Source organism: Larus michahellis, chromosome W, assembly GCF_964199755.1.
Source record: "Larus michahellis chromosome W, bLarMic1.1, whole genome shotgun sequence".
In the NCBI taxonomy this organism is placed as follows: Eukaryota; Metazoa; Chordata; class Aves; order Charadriiformes; family Laridae; genus Larus; species Larus michahellis.
In genome coordinates this window covers 9905154-9922348 of record NC_133929.1, presented here as the reverse complement: position 1 = coordinate 9922348, position 17195 = coordinate 9905154, and the positions used below count along the sequence as shown (strand labels likewise).

Genomic DNA, 17195 nt, shown 5'->3' with positions numbered 1-17195 from the left:
CCATGGAGAGCAACATTAGTAATCCTCAAATATGGAAAGCAATGGGAAAGGGTAACAGGAAACAACAGTGGGTACTTCAAACGAGTATAATTGGAAGGAGTTGTTGGCAAAATTTAAAAGAGAATGGAAAACAAGTAGGTAATCTAGAGTGTGAAGGAGGTTACCTATGGAACGAAACTCAGAATAAATGGGATAAGTGGGGGAGTCCATGGGAAATGAGTGATCAGTTTAAAAATTGGACCAATGGAACAAACATACCAAATGGATGGCCCACTCCTGAAGGACATTATTGGATTTGTGGTAAACTAGCTTATGCGTTTTTGCCACAAAATTGGACGGGATCCTGTGTATTGGGAATTATAAGGCCCAGTTTTTTCCTGTTACCTATAAATCGAGGAGAGCGATTGGGAGTCCAAGTGTATGCTGAAGCTGGTGAATTAAGAAAAAGGCACTATAAACGGAGTCTACAAATTGGACATTGGAAAGATAAAGATTGGCCTCCCGAAAGAGTCATTGCCTACTATGGTCCACCCACATGGGCAGAAGATGGATCCTGGGGCTATAGAACTCCAATATATATGCTAAATAGAATAATTAGATTACAAGCTGTATTAGAAATAATTGTAAATACAACTGGAGATGCCCTTGGACGAATTGCGAGACAAAATACCAAGATGAGAACTGCTTTGTATCAAAATCGCTTAGCCCTGGATTATTTGCTAGCACAAGAGGGAGGTGTTTGTGGGAAGTTTAACCTTAGTAATTGTTGTTTAGAAATTGATGATGAAGGGGAAGCTGTAAATGAACTTGTAAAAGAAATGAAGAAAATTGCACATGTCCCAGTTCAGACTTGGACTGGAGTCGACCTAGAAGGATTCTGGGAAAACTTTACGGGAGGTGATTGGCTTACTAAAATCGGGATTGTTATATTGGGGGCATTTGCAGGATTGTTAATAATTCCATGTTTTATACCTTGTTTTATTAGACTAATACACTCAGTTATACAAGGAATGCAGATAGCTACAGTACCTGTTGATTCAGAACCAGGGAAAGAGAAAACTCTTTCCCTGATGATACTAAAGACAAAAGAAGATTCGAAACTAATACCAATTCGGCAAGTATTAACTCGGTTGGAAACAAAAACACGAATCAATGCCGTAGAAAAAGAAAATGGGGGATTGTGAAATGTGCTTAACTGATTCGTGTCAGTGTGGAACAGTGTTAGGGCCACAGGGTGAAGTGTGACCTTTGATTGTTTTGTCTGTATGGCCGCAGACGAGACGGTGTGTCTATCGTGTCTGTGTTTTGCAGGAGCCACCTGGCGAACATTCTAGAATACCAACTTAAACCGGTCCTGTTGTTATCTGCATAGTGACCTGTAAGAGGGGGGATACACCCATTTTTGGCAAGGGCCAACCATTTTAGAGACAGTTATGAATATGTATTAGTATAGGAGATATAAACCAAAAATGGGGTCTGTAAGGTGTGTGTCTTGGTTGGGCAGAGACTCCCGGCACACCCAGCGCTGTTTGCTTGCCTTTATTCCTTTAATAAATTATAAATTCTAATTGGAATCCTGTTTGCGATTAAATCATTTATCACAAACACGTATTCTGGGTGGCCGTCAGTTGGGCTGGCCGCCTGGCTGAGATTTTTGCACCGCAAGAGCTGCTGCACGTGTACAAATCGCCGCTGAATGGATTTCGTCTGTTGCCCGTCGATCTAGGCACTGTTGATGTCGAATGTTTTGTGCCGCGTGTCTGTGGAAGGTAATAAAAGCTGTGAGCAGCAGTTGCACAATAAAGATTTAGCATGGGGATCTCACCTCCGTCTTGTGCGTCTTACTGAGGGAAATAGTTCCGCAAGTTAAAACGGCGTCTCCCCGGAGTGTAAGTACGTGGACTGTGTCGGTCTGTTAACAGTGTTCTATAGATAGATAGTGATTTGGCCAGTCATTTGAAGCGTGACGCTGGGACGGCTTAGCAGTCTCCTGCGTCCTGTAGGAAGCAGACTCTTGGCTCTTTGGAAGCGGTACGCAAATGTACGTAAAGCCAGTGTAGGCGGCTGCTGCTGCAACACCTTTAGAAAATACTGTATGCGACGCTACAGGCATGCCATACAAGGGTGCTTTCGGCACAGTGCAATGCGTTGGAAGCATCCAACTCCTGTTGGAGCACTTCATCAAGGGCTGCGTGATAAGGCCCCGTTGATAATCCCTTTTCTGCTGAGGAGGGACGTGGTAGGAGAAAACAATTGGTCTGAATGGCAGCTGTGGTGCTTCCATAGCACGGTGGAATATCTCTCTTGGTCCATTTGGGTCAGCTGTCCTGGCTGTGTCCCCTGCCAGCCTCTTGCCCACCCCCAGCTTACTGGACTGTGGGGGTGGCTGGAGAGACAGCCTCCGTGCTGTGGGAGCACTGCTCGGCAGTAGCCAGAACACTGGTGTGTTATCAACACCCTTCCAGCTACAGCTACGAAGCACAGCACTATGAGGGCTGCTGTGGGGAAAGTTACCTTCCATCCCAGCCAGACCCAAACCAAAGCTACGTCGCAGGGAGACAGCCAACTTCATCTTTCTTTAACAGCTATTAAAAAAGGGAGACGGGCATGGGAAAGCAGGGCCATCCTTCGTTGCCCTTGAACGCTGCGTCCGACCTTTTGTGGGAAAGCCTCCGTCCTCTTCTTTGTAGCCGCCCTTTAAGTACTGGCAGACTGCGATGAGGTTCCCTCCCCCGCGAGCCTTCTCTTCTGCAAGGGAGAAGAGACCCAACTCCTTCAGCCTTTCCTCCTAGGGCAGGTTCTCCAGCCCTTTGGTCATCTTTGCGGCCCTCCTTGGGACCTTCCCCAGTCGGTCTGCGTCTCTTTTTTGAATTGTGGGGACCAGAACTGGACACGGCGCTCCAGGTGCGGCCTGCGGGGGTAGCCTGTGTGAGAAGAGGCCAGGGTCTGCCCTGTGCTGGACGCAGCTGGTGCCAGCCAGCTAGGCACTGGACTTGCCGCAGGCCAAAGCTGAGCGGCTCAGCGAAGCCGGGGGCGCCCCTGGGAAAACCTATTGAAGAAAGGGCAAAGCGCTGTCCGGGGCAGGTATTTCCCTGCTGCCTGTGGGTCCGGCCGGTGGATGTTTCCTGAAGGAACTTTTTCATCCTATTTTCTCCCCCTGTCCTGTTGAGGAGGGGCAGTGAGAGAGCGGCTGGGCGGGCCCCTGACAGCCGGCCGAGGTCAATCCATCACAAAGCCTAAAGGGCAGATTCCTCCATGTAGAAGTGTTGAAGGGGGTTGGTGCTTTAAGGAACGATAGTGACTGGGGTTTTGGAGACAGGACGTTTTGGAGACAGGAAAGTCGGGAAATCGCTGGGGATCCAGTTGCTTCGAGGGGGGGAAATTCCAAGAGACAAAGCCTTCTTTCTGAGCAATAAGAGGCTCTTGTGAGCAGAGGGCTCTAGTCTCCCTTTGTTCTCACTTGGTAATGAAAGAGACAAGGCACCGGAACTCCTGCGTGCGAAGGGATGAAAATGTGCGGAGCCTGTTGGATGCTCTTTGTGTGCGCGTGTTGGAAACCCAGGAACAGCTATAAGGAGGTGGGTGTGAGCTTGGTTAACTTGGCCAAGCCAACCACGCAAAGCTGACCCAACCTCCCGCCCGCATCAGAACCAGTGCCACCAGAAAAGCACGTAAGGTGTTAGCAATTGGAGATTGCCGCGATTGAGAGACGGGACGCTGCTTGATGCAAGCAAGATGTCAGTTCATTAGACGCCATGGAAAGCTTTTTATACAGCTACTTAACAGTTACATAAATTACACAAATTCTATCATTTCTAATTGGCTTAGCTCTAAATGTTTCATTACAATAATCCCTCCTACCTGCGGTTTCGCTACATGCTAGAAGCTACAGTTTTGGAATGTGCTAAAAGCTACAGTGATAACTTGTTGCCTACTCCCTACTTCTTCAAGGTTATTTATCTCAGACCTGCAAGGCCAGTTGTTCCCTGGCTCCTCAGATTTATTTGTCTCAGGTCTGCAAGGTCGGCATGCCCTCGAATTTCTTGCATACTTGTACTTTTCTGCTAGCCGCCCCCAACATCTCCCCCTTTTTTGTTTCTTTAAAGGCAGAACTGAGGCGCGGGTTTAAAGGTCATCATACTCAGTGAGCTGGACAGAACTAACACTAGCGTAAATCTTCGGAATATCGCCGTTTTGAATAAACCATGTATGTCGAACAACTTTAGTCACCATAGACCTAACACAGGAAAGAGCGCAGCTTAGAATCAAAAGGCCTACCAATATAATAACTAATATGAGTACAGCAGATTGTACCAGGCTCCTAAGCCAGCCCTTTAGCCCAAACCAATCACCCAAAGTACCCAATCCGAAGAAGTCCGTATCAGATTGCACCTTTTGTGAATGCGCAAGGAGTTGTGTAATTTGCTTATGTATCGAAGAAGAGTGGTCCTCTAAGTCCATGCAGCACATTCCGTCAAAATCCTCACAGCCATGTCCATGGGCTAGTAGCAAGAAGTCAATAGCGGCTCTGTTTTGCAGGACTGCATGTTGTACTGTAGACAAGTCTTCAGCCATCTCAGATAGTATGCGGCTGGTAGCATTTGCTTGCTTAACAACCCAACAGGCAATTGCATCTAAGTTTCTGTGGGCTCTCGCTGCTGCCACCCCAGGGGTAAATAGCGAGGCGAAAAAAAAACCTCCCAGCGATTCCATAGCTTAACATTATCGTCACAGGTATTTTCTAATGCTTGTATTGTGTCACGAGTAAAACGTAACCGCTGTTTTGGGCTTGGATGATAGTGAGGAGTGCCAAGACTAAGCTGTCCAATAGTACACGGGCCTCCTCTAGGGTTAGAAGGGATCCCAGACCAAGCTCTGTTTCCGCAAATAAAAAAGAACCCCAAGGGGAGCCGCCTAGGGAGCATGGTACCGGGGGCTGAGTGAGTGGCGTTTCGAGCAATGCTCAAACACCATTGTTGTTGCCAGAGGGTAGCATTACCAATAGGTGAGATGATGGTCGGTGGAGAATCCTTTACTAAGCGCCCCTCTTTTCGGGCCCCTGACCATGACCTAAGGCCAATAAACAAACAGTGAGAAGCATTAAGAGAATCTACTAAGTCAATTTCCTGCGGCTCGGGCCCTATTGGTAATTTATCATCCCAATTATCGTAATTTTCAAAAAGGTCCTTAAGATTTTTCCATGAAAAAGGAAGCCTTCCAGAAATATTGTACTGCTTCCGTAAGGTTGTCATAGAGTTATTAAACAGTAAAAAGGTCGAGTTATTCAGTGGTACCCCTACTAAGCAGGTGGTGAAGGGCGAGCTGGGTGTAGCAAGACTGGCACAAAAGCTAGTTGTATTGAGCGACCTGGACAGAGTAACCCAGACATTTTGACGGGGGTCAAAAAGGTGAGGATAGTACCCTGGCAAAGGATTGGCATGTGTCCAGGCCGCACATATACAAAAAAGTGTTAACAGGATCATAATGTTTGACGGACTCTTCCCCCCACCCCCCTTTTTTTTTTTTTTTTTTCTTTTGCAATGCTAAATTCTTACAATGCTAACTTCATATATTAGGCAACTGTCACACCATCTATTGGCCAACGTTAACCATCGCTACCATCTCTTACCACAGCGATAGCAGTCACATAAAACCTAAGGGTCACAATTACCACAGGCGACGCAATGAATATGTTCTACTGGAGTCTCTGCTCTATTGTCCATAAGAGCACTGCATCAATCCTCCGAATGTTTTTCGGTATGCTGTTCAGGGGAATGATCTAGCTGTGGATTGGTGTTGTGGCCGTCCGACTGTGGTAGGGGTTCACGGAAAGGTCGCACGCTCTTCGCTGGGATCCACCTGGGGCCTCGTTCTGTGGAAACACAAGCATAGCCTCTGCCCCATGTGACAAGGGGGTATGGCCCCAAGACCTTACCTGTCTCAGGGTCGCGGATCAGGACTGGAGCTTTTACGCTGGCTTCGAAAGAAGTGTTTGTGTTAAAGTGGCGAACGATCGGAGGGTTGTTATCTATTAAAGAACAATTTAAAAAGTTAAAAACATACAGGGCTTTCTGTAGACGTTCTTCAGGGGTGGCTGTCCCTACTCCCCCTTTCTGTTGTTGTAACAAGCGCTTTAAAGACTGATGAGAGCGTTCAATCAGGGACTGGCCCGTAGGGGAATGCGGGATCCCAGTGATGTGAGTGATCCCCCAAGAGATAAAAAAGGTTTTAAGTGCAGCCGAGATATAAGCAGGGCCATTGTCTGTTTTGATTTGTGCAGGGATGCCTAAGGTAGCAAAAGCATGCAGCAGATGCCTGCGAACATCTTTCGCCGCCTCCCCCACATGGCAGGAGGCAAATAGAGCGCCTGAAAAGGTGTCAATAGAGGAATGGACGTATTTTAATCTCCCAAATTCTGGATAGTGTGTGACATCCGTCTGCCATAATTGCAGGCTTTGTAAGCCTCTGGGATTAACCCCACCTGGTGCTGTAGGAAAAGAATGTTTTTGACAATCAGGGCAGACAGCGATAATGTTCGCCGCTTGCTGAGAAGCGAGGCCAAACTGACGTTTGAGGCCCCCTGCATTCTGATGGAAAAAGGAATGACTAAGCTTAGCTTGTGCAATACGGTCAGGTAAAACGTGTACTGGCAGAGTGAGCATATCGGCCCGTCGATTGCCTTCTGCAATAAACCCAGGTAAAGAGGTGTGCGATCTAACATGTAAAACAAAATAGGGATGTGTTCGAGAGGTTAAAAGGAAAACAAGTTCCTGCAACAAAGCAAACAAATCAGCATGCGAAGTATGACGCAGCACTGAGGCCTCTGCCCGTTCGACGACGCCTGCAACATAAGCAGAATCAGTAATAAGATTCAGTGGTTTAGACCACTTACGAAAAGCTCGAACAACAGCGGCAAGCTCTACGATTTGAGGGGACCCGGAGACTGTCTCAACGTCCGACTCCCATTGTTGAGAGCGGTCATCCCACCAGACAATCACCGACTTGTGTGTTTTTCCAGACCCATCGGTGAACACAGTAAGGCCTTGGAGGGGCTGGTGACATCTCTTTGGTATGGATATTAAGTTAAAATGAGCATGTAGAAGCTTGTGGGACGGAGGATGTGAGGTTAGTTGACCCGTATAATCTGTTAAGGCAAACACGAAAGCATCAGACTGTTGGAATAACCATTGTAGGTACATATTAGTTACAGGTAAACAGATAGAAGCAAAGTCCATCCCTGACAGGGCAAGCAAGCGCTGCCGTGCTTTAATTATCAAGGAAGCAAACATTTCATGTTGTGTCCAAATTGTTTTAGTGGGCTGGTTGGGTAAAAAGACCCACTCAATGATTAATAAGGGATCAGGGTTGTTAGGGTCCCATTGAAAAATCAAAGCATATGGCTGACGTGCAGGGTTCAAAATAATTAAATTGAAGGGCAATTCAGGCGCACAGCGGTGTGCTTGCCGTAAGGCGATGGCTTCCGCTACTTTTTGTAATGAGGCAGCGGCTTCAGGACCAAGTCGACGAGGGGAGCGTAAATCGGAATCTCCCTTGAGGAGTTCAAACAAAGGGCTTAAGTCTGAATTGGATATTCCTAGCAAGGGTCGGACCCAAGTAATGGTCCCTAATAATTTTTGAACATCGTGCACATTTTTAATGTCCGCCTGTATATGCACAGGTTGGGGAACTATCATCTGGGTCCTGATGCGCCAACCCAAGTAGGTCCAAGGGGGCATTTTCTGGACTTTTTCGGGCGCAATACAGAGGCCTGCCGAATTGACAGCGGCCGTGACAAGGGCTACGGCCTTTTCCATGAGCTCAAGGTGAGGCGCAGCCATCAAGATATCATCCATATAATGATATAACAGAACTTGAGGCAACGCAACCCTGACAGGGCTAAGTACCTTAGCGACATACCATTGACAAATTGTCGGGCTATTTTTCATTCCCTGTGGCAGTACAACCCACTGATATCGTTGCACAGGGGCTTGCATATTGACACTTGGGACTGAAAAAGCAAATTTGGCAGCGTCATCAGGGTGTAGTGGAATGTTAAAAAAGCAATCCTTAAGGTCAATAACGGTGAGATGCCAATTGCGGGGGATCATAGTTGGAGAAGGGAGCCCTGGCTGCAGAGCTCCCATATCTACCATAGCATCATTGATTTTTCTGAGATCATGGAGCAGGCGCCACTTGCCAGATTGCTTCTTAATAACAAAGACAGGTGAATTCCAAGGACTAGTAGTAGGTACTATCTGTCCTTTTGCTAATTGTTCCGTAACCAGTTCTTGGAGAGCGCGAAGCTTTTCGAGTGGTAGGGGCCATTGATCTACCCAAATGGGTGTCTGAGTTTTCCAAGTCAGTTTCAGGGTGTCGCGCACCTCAATGGCCCCCCCTAAAAATGCGACTGAATGGAAGTTCCCCATTGTGATAGCACATCACGTCCCCATAAGACCATAGGAACAGGCAGCACAAAAGGCTTGACGGAAGCCACTCGTCCTTCTGGGCCTTTGATTTGGATCAATTCCGAGGATTGGTGGCTTCTACCAACTCCTCCGATTCCGGCTAGTGCCTGAGGCACAGCTGCCAAAGGCCATTGTGGAGGCCACTTCGCCTGTGAAATTACGGTAACATCGGCCCCTGTGTCAATAATCCCATTTAGGATTACTTGCTGAGTGCCGTGAATAAGAGTACATTGACAAAGTGGTCGCTTCTGGGAAATGGACTGTACCCAGAGAATCTGTGGATCCCCAGTAGATCCAAAACCTCCTTGTCTTTGCTGCGGAGGTGGGTGAGGCGAAAGAGAGCTTGCGTTCTGCGGGATCAGTAGTAATTGTGCAATGCGGCTTCCTTTGGGTACTGTGCAAGGGGGAAATGGGGTCCAGGCCATGATTTTAATTTCCCCAACGGTATCCGCATCAATTACTCCAGGCAATACAAAAAGTCCGGCTAAGGTAACCGATGATCTCCCTAATAGTAGCCCTTGTGTTTTCGGGGATAAAGGACCTGAAACATCAGTTGCTAATAAATGAACAGAGGAATCAAGCAACGTTACTGCGTGTGAGGTTGCCAGGTCCAATCCGGCGCTACCGGCTGTTGCTGGGCGAAGACTTGTGGCGAGGTCACACCCATCTGCATGGCTCGATCCACCGGCGACGATACTTGTGTCTGTGCGCGTCGCTGCCCCGCGCTCCGCAAGCGGTTTCCCTGTATCGGCTGCCCTTGAAAATTATACTTAGAACGACATTGATTAGCATAATGACGCCCCTTCCTGCATCGGGGACAGATCCCAGGGGCTTGGGCTTTAGCCCCCCCATTAGAAGCGAGACAATTTCGTTTGATATGGCCTGGTTTACCACAACCGTAACAATTTCCTCCCCCAGACATGCCTCTCATAGCTGCGAAAGCAGCTGCCATCGCTTCAAATTTATGGTCCACAGTACCGATACGATTACAAGCCTCTACCATTTCAACCAAAGTCGGAGCTGGGTTAGGGAGAGATTTAAGTAATTTTTTACAGTCGGCGTTAGCATTTTCAACTGCTAATTTTAATAGCAAAATTTCTCGAGCTTCGGTATTATCTATTTGGCGTTCTAAAGCTTGCTTAAGTCTATCAATGAATTGCATGTACGGCTCCCGAGGTTCCTGCGTAATAGAGGTGAATGCCTTTTGAGGTTTACTGGAATCGGGTATTTTAAGTAAAGCCTTTTTTGCTTCTTTGCGGATCGCTTCCAGGGCCTCTCGTGGACAATCTCGAGCCTGTGCCACTGGATTAGAGTGCTGACCCGTACCCATAAGGTGCTCCATGGTCAGTGCGGCAAGAGCAGCATTATTATGACCCACGTAGCTGGTGAGGAGAGTTTGAAGGCCCCCCCTCCAATGCGACTCCCACAGGGAATACTGGGAAGGGGTTAATAACAATTGCACTAGCGATTTTAAATCATGGGGAGTCATAACATACGTATCAAAGACAGAAGACAGCAGGCTCGCAAAATATGGGGAAGAGAGCCCGTGTTCTGTGATGGTACGGCGCAGCTCTTTAATCACCGGGAAGGACAAAGCCTCCCACTGCACTCCCCGGCCTTGATAAATAACAGGGGCGACTATCGTTCGCGCTATTTCCAAGTCACCTTCTTTTAAAGCTTGACGTCTAATATTCGCCCACGTATCATGAGGGTCAGGGGGGTACAAGTCAGGCTCTTTATCAGGATCAACGGGCCCCGGGTCAAGCGGATCTTCCTCAGGAGGGTAGCCTGCGGCACAGACCTTTAAGGGTCCAGGCGACTTAGCACGTCGCGGAGGTAGCGGAGGGGGAAGCAAAGGCGGAGCTGATGAAGGTTCCCCCTTAGTATCTGGAGAGTCTTTATGGCCCTTTTTCTGTGCCTTAATAGCCTCAAAGATATTTCTCCACCACGGAAGCAAACGCTGAGCCTCGGCATTCCCTGACGTCGCTAAGTCCCACAACTTTACCCCCACATTGTCCCAAAGTTCCCGGGTAAAAATACTGGAGGCCGTAACAGTGGGGATCTTCATTTGTACCCACTTAAGCATAATCTTTAAGTCCTGCCCGGAAATATCTTTTTTATGTTTCCGGAGGAGCGTTTTAATAACTTCATATACGTCTCTCTCTGTGGGGGACATCTGATTCCCCATGATTCCCACAGCTCACCTCTTAAATCCAGAGGGATTCCTGGCCAGTTCCTGCTTCCTTTCAGCAGCTCATTCAAAGTTCCGTGGGACTCGCAGCAAGCCGCTCAGCTAGGCGGTTCACCACCCCATCACGTCGGGGTCACCAATTTGCCGCGATTGAGAGACGGGACGCTGCTTGATGCAAGCAAGATGTCAGTTCATTAGACGCCATGGAAAGCTTTTTATACAGCTACTTAACAGTTACATAAATTACACAAATTCTATCATTTCTAATTGGCTTAGCTCTAAATGTTTCATTACAATAATCCCTCCTACCTGCGGTTTCGCTACATGCTAGAAGCTACAGTTTTGGAATGTGCTAAAAGCTACAGTGATAACTTGTTGCCTACTCCCTACTTCTTCAAGGTTATTTATCTCAGACCTGCAAGGCCAGTTGTTCCCTGGCTCCTCAGATTTATTTGTCTCAGGTCTGCAAGGTCGGCATGCCCTCGAATTTCTTGCATACTTGTACTTTTCTGCTAGCTGCCCCCAACAGGAGATCCCCTACTGAGAGGCACCGACGCACCCGTTTGCCGTCCAGGCGATTTCTCTCGAGAAGTCTGCTGCCTACCAGGGGCTCGCATCCGTGGCGTCGCCGAGAGGCTGCCGAGCCTGGTGATCCCTGCAGATTATCATGCGCTCCTACTATTCCGCGTAGGGTCTGACGAGGCAACTTAGAACCCTCCAAAGAGACTTTATGTCCCTCGGAGCAATGTTAAAAGGATCAGGAGCACAGGTGGTGGTCTCCTCTCTCCTCCCAGTCAGAGGGAGGGGTCCAGGAAGGAGGAGACGAATTGAACAGGTGAATGCCTGGCTGCGTAGCTGGTGCCATACGCGAGGTTTTGGCTTCTGTGATCACGGGTGTACCTTTGAGAAGCCGGGTCTGTTGGGAGCTGATGGGATTTGCCTGACCAAGCGGGGCAAGAGGGTCTTTGCCAACAAGCTGGCCGGACTTACAAGGAGGGCTTTAAACTAGGCTCAGCGGGGGAAGGGGATGGAGTTCTGAGCAACAGAGAAGAGCCAGGGGCTGCTGATGCGTTAGGAACCAACAGGGGAACCCCTGAGAAATGCCGCAAAGGACTTGGGGCTTGATCCTCCAGAAAGGCGACACGGTCGGCAGCCCAACTGAAGTGCCTCTATACCACTGCGCGCAGCACAGGTAACAAACAGGAGGAGTTGGAAGCCCCTGTGCAGAAGGAGCAGAAGGGAGCTGGCAGCTCTTTCAGGACGTTTTTTCTTCGAGCACAAGAGCTCTCGATTCCCACGCGTAAGAAATGGGAAAATAGAAATTCGTCTACCTAGACTTTAGTAAAGCCTTTGACACCGTTTCCCACAGTGTTCTCCTGGAGAAACTGGCTGCTCGTGGCTTGGACGGGCGTACTCTTTGCTGGGTAAAGAACTGGCTGGAGGGCCGGGCCCAGAGAGTTGTGGTGAACGGAGTTAAATCCAGTTGGCGGCCGGTCACAAGTGGTGTTCCCCAGGGCTCAGTACCGGGGCCGGTTCTGTTTAATATCTTTCTCAACGACCTGGACGAGGGGATCGAGTGCACCCTCATTCAGTAAGTTTGCAGCCGACACCAAGTTGGGCGGGAGCGTCGATCTGCTTGAGGGTAGGATGGCTCTACAGAGGGATCTGGACAGGCTGGATCGATGGGCCGAGGCCGATGGTATGAGGTTCAACAAGGCCAAGTGCCGGGTCCTGCACTTGGGTCACAACAACCCCGTGCAACGCTACAGGCTTGGGGAAGAGTGGCTGGAAAGCTGCCCGGCAGAAAAGAGCCTGGGGGTATTGGTAGACAGCCGTCTGAATGTGAGCCAGCAGTGTGCCCAGGTGGCCAAGGTGGCCAACAGCATCCTGGCCTGTATCAGGAATAGCGTGGCGAGCAGGACTGGGGAAGCGACTGTCCCCCTGTACTCAGCACCGCTGAGGCCGCACCTCGAATACTGTGTTCAGTTTTGGGCCTCTCACTACAAGAAAGACACGGAGGTGCTGGAGCGTGTCCGGAGAAGGGCAACGGAGCTGGTGAGGGGTCTGGAGCACAAGGCTTATGAGGAGCGGCTGAGGGAACTGGGGTGGCTTAGCCTGGAGTAAAGGAGGCTGAGGGGAGACCTTATCGCTCTCTACAACTACCGGAAAGGAGGTTGTAGCGAGGCGGGGGTTGGTCTCTTCTCCCAAGTAACAGGCGATAGGACGAGAGGAAATGGCCTCGAGTTGCGCCAGGGGAGGTTTAGGACGGATATTAGGAAAAATTTCTTCGCGGAAAGGGTTATCGAACGTTGGACCAGGCTGCCCAGGGAAGTGGTTGAATCACCATCCCTGGAGGTATTTAAAAGACGGGTAGACGCGGCGCTTAGGGACGTGGTTTGGTGGTGGTTTTGGCAGCGTTAGGTTAATGGTTGGACTCGATGATCTTAAAGGTCCCTTCCGACCTAGACGATTCTATGAAATCAGGCAAGGAAGGCAGGAGCCCAGCATGGCTGAGTAAGGACCTTCTGGTCGAGCTGAAGCGCAAGGAGGAAATGCGTAGGCGGTGGAAGCAGAGACACGCATCCTGGGAAGAATATAGGGATGGGGTCGGGAAAGCTAAGGCACAGCTGGAGCTGAATTTGGCAAGGGATGTGAAGAAGAATCATAAGAAGGGCTTCTACAGGTGCGTTGGTCAGAAAAGGAAGACTAAAGAAAACGCACACCACCCCCACCCCCACCCCCCTCCGATAGGTAAGACAGGAGAGCTAGCGCCAACCGACATGGAGAAGGCCGAGGCACTCAAGGATTTTTCTCCTCCGTTGTCGCCGGCAATCACTGTTCCCGCATCTCCCAAGTCCCTGAACCTCAAGGCAGGGACTGGGGGAACAAAGTCCCTCCCATCGTAGGAAAGGATCCGGTTCGAGACCACCTGAGGAACCTGAACATACGCAAGTCCTGCACTGGGGAGGAACAACCCCATGCACCAGTAGATGCTGGAGGCCGACTGGCTGGAGAGCAGCTTTGCTGACGTGGGGGGCTCCTGGTGGACATCAAGTTGAACGTGAGCCGACAACGTGCCCTTGCCGCAAAGGCGGCTAAGGATATCCTTAGCCCGCTACAGAGGAAAGCAGGGTTTATACATGTTACAATACAGTTGTGTAGACCAATCAAATTGCTCACTATCCCCGGGGGTGCAGGGCACCAGAGACCACCCTTGGGCAGCTTTGGGGGCACTGCCTGTTTTTCTACGAGCCTCCTACCCAGCTTAGCGCAAATCCTATCTCGATCTGCGCCCCCCCCACACACCCACAGCCCTCGAGCCACCAGTGCTGAAGACACGCTTTGTATTGTATTTTCTCCCAGGAGGCGCGCAGCTTAGAAACGTCTGCAATCCAAGCGGGGCTTGCAGGGAACAATTGAGAGCAACTTCTGTCGGTTCTGGGGAGTGTTCTGAAAAGTTAAGGCCTGCCCTGCCCTGGCAAAAGCAGTCCTTTGACTGGAGGGAGCAGCACCAAAAAGCCACAAGCACGTTTGGGGTGGAGTTGACGCGGTAATAAATAACAGTCAATAGTACTTGTAGCTACAACAGCCTCTTCTGAGACCTCGTCGCCCGCCCACAGGGTCGCAGCACTACACGGCACGGATCCCTCCGCGGACTGGCCCAACGTCTTCTCCCTCCGCCCCCAGGTCGGATCCCTCCGCGCCCCCAGGGCACGCAAACTCCCTGAGCCCCGCTAAGCACCAGGTCGACGAGGGCGGACCCGCCGGGGGGCCGGGGACAAGCGAAAACGACAGACGAGACAGCCAATCGAGACGCGGGATCGGCCGGCGGCCATCTGGCGGCCCAATGGGCGCCGCGGAGGGCCTGGCCGAGTGGAGGAAGCGCGGGGGCGACAAGGGGCGTTGTCGTGGCCGACGAGCTTATTGGGGCGCGGGCCGCCCGGCCTGGTGCCGCCGCCACCCGCAGTGTTTTCGGGAAGATCATCGGCAAGGCGCTTCCCCGCCAACGTCGCCTACGAGGACGAGGAGGTAGCCGCGGCTTTGCTCTGAGCGCGGTTCCTCCTCCCTCCCCCCGTCCCCCCCTCCCCCCGCGCTCGCAGGCACCCTGAGCCGAGGACCCGTTGCGCGGTGCCCGGGAGCGCGGCAGGGCGGGTGGCGGCCTTGCTGCGGGCGGGCGGGCGGTGGAGGGACGGGGCCTCTCTGGGTTGTGGCGCTCTCTACTGCGCGATCCCTATAACATCGCGCTTCTTCGGTGCGGCCCCCCCGCCCCCGGCTGCCGCGGCGCGTACTGGGTTGCTGGTGCTGGCCGGCTCGCCTCGGTTCCCAGCCCCGCCGTGTCGCGTGCGCGCGTGCGTGCGTAGAGGAGGGCCTCTGACGGTAAGGCACTTGGTGGCAGCCGCAGACGTTTGCCGCGTGATATCCCTTTGGCACTGCAAGTCGTGCAAAGTTTGCTGCCGAGGGATGCGAGTGGTCCTACCTCGTGTAGGACGACAGTCTTGAAACCTTAGATTAAGCGCACGCAGTCAGTCTCCTCGGGGATTCCAGGCGTATGTATGTAAACGGTGAACGTCTGAGTGGTGACCGTAATGAGTTAGTTCTGCGTAGGAGAAACGCAGGTCTTGATGTGCCTCCTAATAGCACTGTAGAGATTTCACAGCTCTGCTGTGCTAGGCTTTGGTTCTGCGCCCCCAAACTGGATTGTTACAGCTTTTCTTATTTTTCTTTACCAAAAAAGTAAATCCAGAAACTCGTCATCCTTAGGAAACGATCGACCCGAATTAAAACGTACTGGAGGTCGCTAGTCTGAAGTACTGGCCCGCCTCCTTGCCCCCATCACCTTGCATGCTGAATCCCACTTCTGGAGGGGGCTCTGTAAAGACGTTGTATTTTTTTGTACAGAAAGCATTAATATCGCGTAAGAAAAATCAACGTTTCGGCTTGCGTTTGGGGTCTGCTTCTGACTTTTCGGAAGTCTGCTTCTGTAGGAGTTCAGTGGGGCATATTGATTTGCTTAAGCTATTATTACCTTTCTCTGAAGCCAATGACGTTTTAACTGTTTACTCTTCCTCCAGCGCCTTGCGTTCCGTGATCTTTCACCCCAAGCTCCGATGCTTTTCCTAGCCATGCCTAAGGAGGCAATTATGAGGTTATGCGAAGCAGAAGATCCTGGTGAATGTGTAAGTACTGTGGAAGCTTTCTGTACGCTAAACTGTACCTGTCGTTAGTTCCTAATTTAGTAGACTCTTTCCCATCCCCCCTTTTCCCCTTGATAGGGCACGGTAGGCTGGTTTGGGTTTTCTGGCGCTATAATCTTTTCTCTCTGGCTTGTAATGGAGCTGAGCTTTTTGACCGAAAGTAGCGATATAAAGCAATGCTCATCCCTGGGTACGTACTCCTGGTGCAAAATGCAGTGTTGTTTTGGAGCGCAGGGTGATGCCTACTGTCACGGTTTAGAGCAAGAGGAGGAGTAGTACTTCTTCTAATACGGAGAAGAGGGCTTGGGGTTTTTGGCAGGTCGGGGGTGAGGAAGGGCAAAGCTGGTCGAGAGGTGCTGGATGCTTCGCTTTTGGCTATAAAAGTCAAGTTCAGAGACTTTGTAAACCCACGCAAAAGGCAGCCTGAAGCTTATTTTCCACCCGAGTTGCGTATGTTGCCTGAAGAGATAACGGGGGGCTTTAACCCGGAGACAAACTTAGCTTCTGTGGCTGTTTTGTAGTCCGTTACTGTCTAGCTTGAAAACAATTGCGTAGCCCTCTTTCTTCCCTCCCCCCTACAGTGTGCGTAATCGGTCTTTGTAGCTTTGCTCGGGAAATGCCGGTTGCAGGCGGACAGACAGTAATTTGAAGCGCAGTGGTTGAATTGCTAGGAGTTGGCTAACTGGTTTCTCTGGGTGCTTCTCTGCTCTCATTCCTCCCCTCCCTGCCCTCTCCCCTTCTTGTGTGTGGCTTTTTATTTTACTTATTTATGGTTTTGTACTTCCTTCTCCAGCTTCTTGGGCATTTAATGATTGTTGGCAAGCAGCGTGCTGCTCACCTGGGCCTGACCGATGGATTCCGGATGGTTGCGGATGAAGGGCCCGAGGGTGGGCAGCCTGTCTGTCACGTACATCTACGTATTCTGGGTGGCCGTCGGTTGGGCTGGCCGCCTGGCTGAGATTTTTGCACCGCAAGAGCTGCTGCACGTGTACGAATCGCCGCTGAATGGATTTCGTCTGTTGCCCGTCGATCTAGGCACTGTTGATGTCGAATGTTTTGTGCCGCGTGTCTGTGGAAGGTAATAAAAGCTGTGAGCAGCAGTTGCACAATAAAGATTTAGCATGGGGATCTCACCTCCGTCTTGTGTGTCTTACTGAGGGAAATAGTTCCGCAAGTTAAAACGGCGTCTCCCCGGAGTGTAAGTACGTGGACTGTGTCGGTCTGTTAACAGTGTTCTATAGATAGATAGTGATTTGGCCAGTCATTTGAAGCGTGACGCTGGGACGGCTTAGCAGTCTCCTGCGTCCTGTAGGAAGCAGACTCTTGGCTCTTTGGAAGCGGTAC

At 50.5% G+C, this 17195-nt stretch overlaps 1 protein-coding gene across 1 annotated transcript; it reads left to right on the top strand.

Moving 5' to 3' along the window:
* Positions 1–5747: 5747 nt before the first annotated feature.
* On the top strand, positions 5748–16984 carry LOC141735652 (adenosine 5'-monophosphoramidase HINT1-like). Its single transcript, XM_074568704.1, is given in 5 exon segments — positions 5748–5757; positions 14536–14654; positions 14656–14685; positions 15729–15833; positions 16645–16984. Coding segments are annotated over 5 exon segments (429 nt in total). The 3' UTR covers positions 16810–16984.
* Positions 16985–17195: the final 211 nt, after the last annotated feature.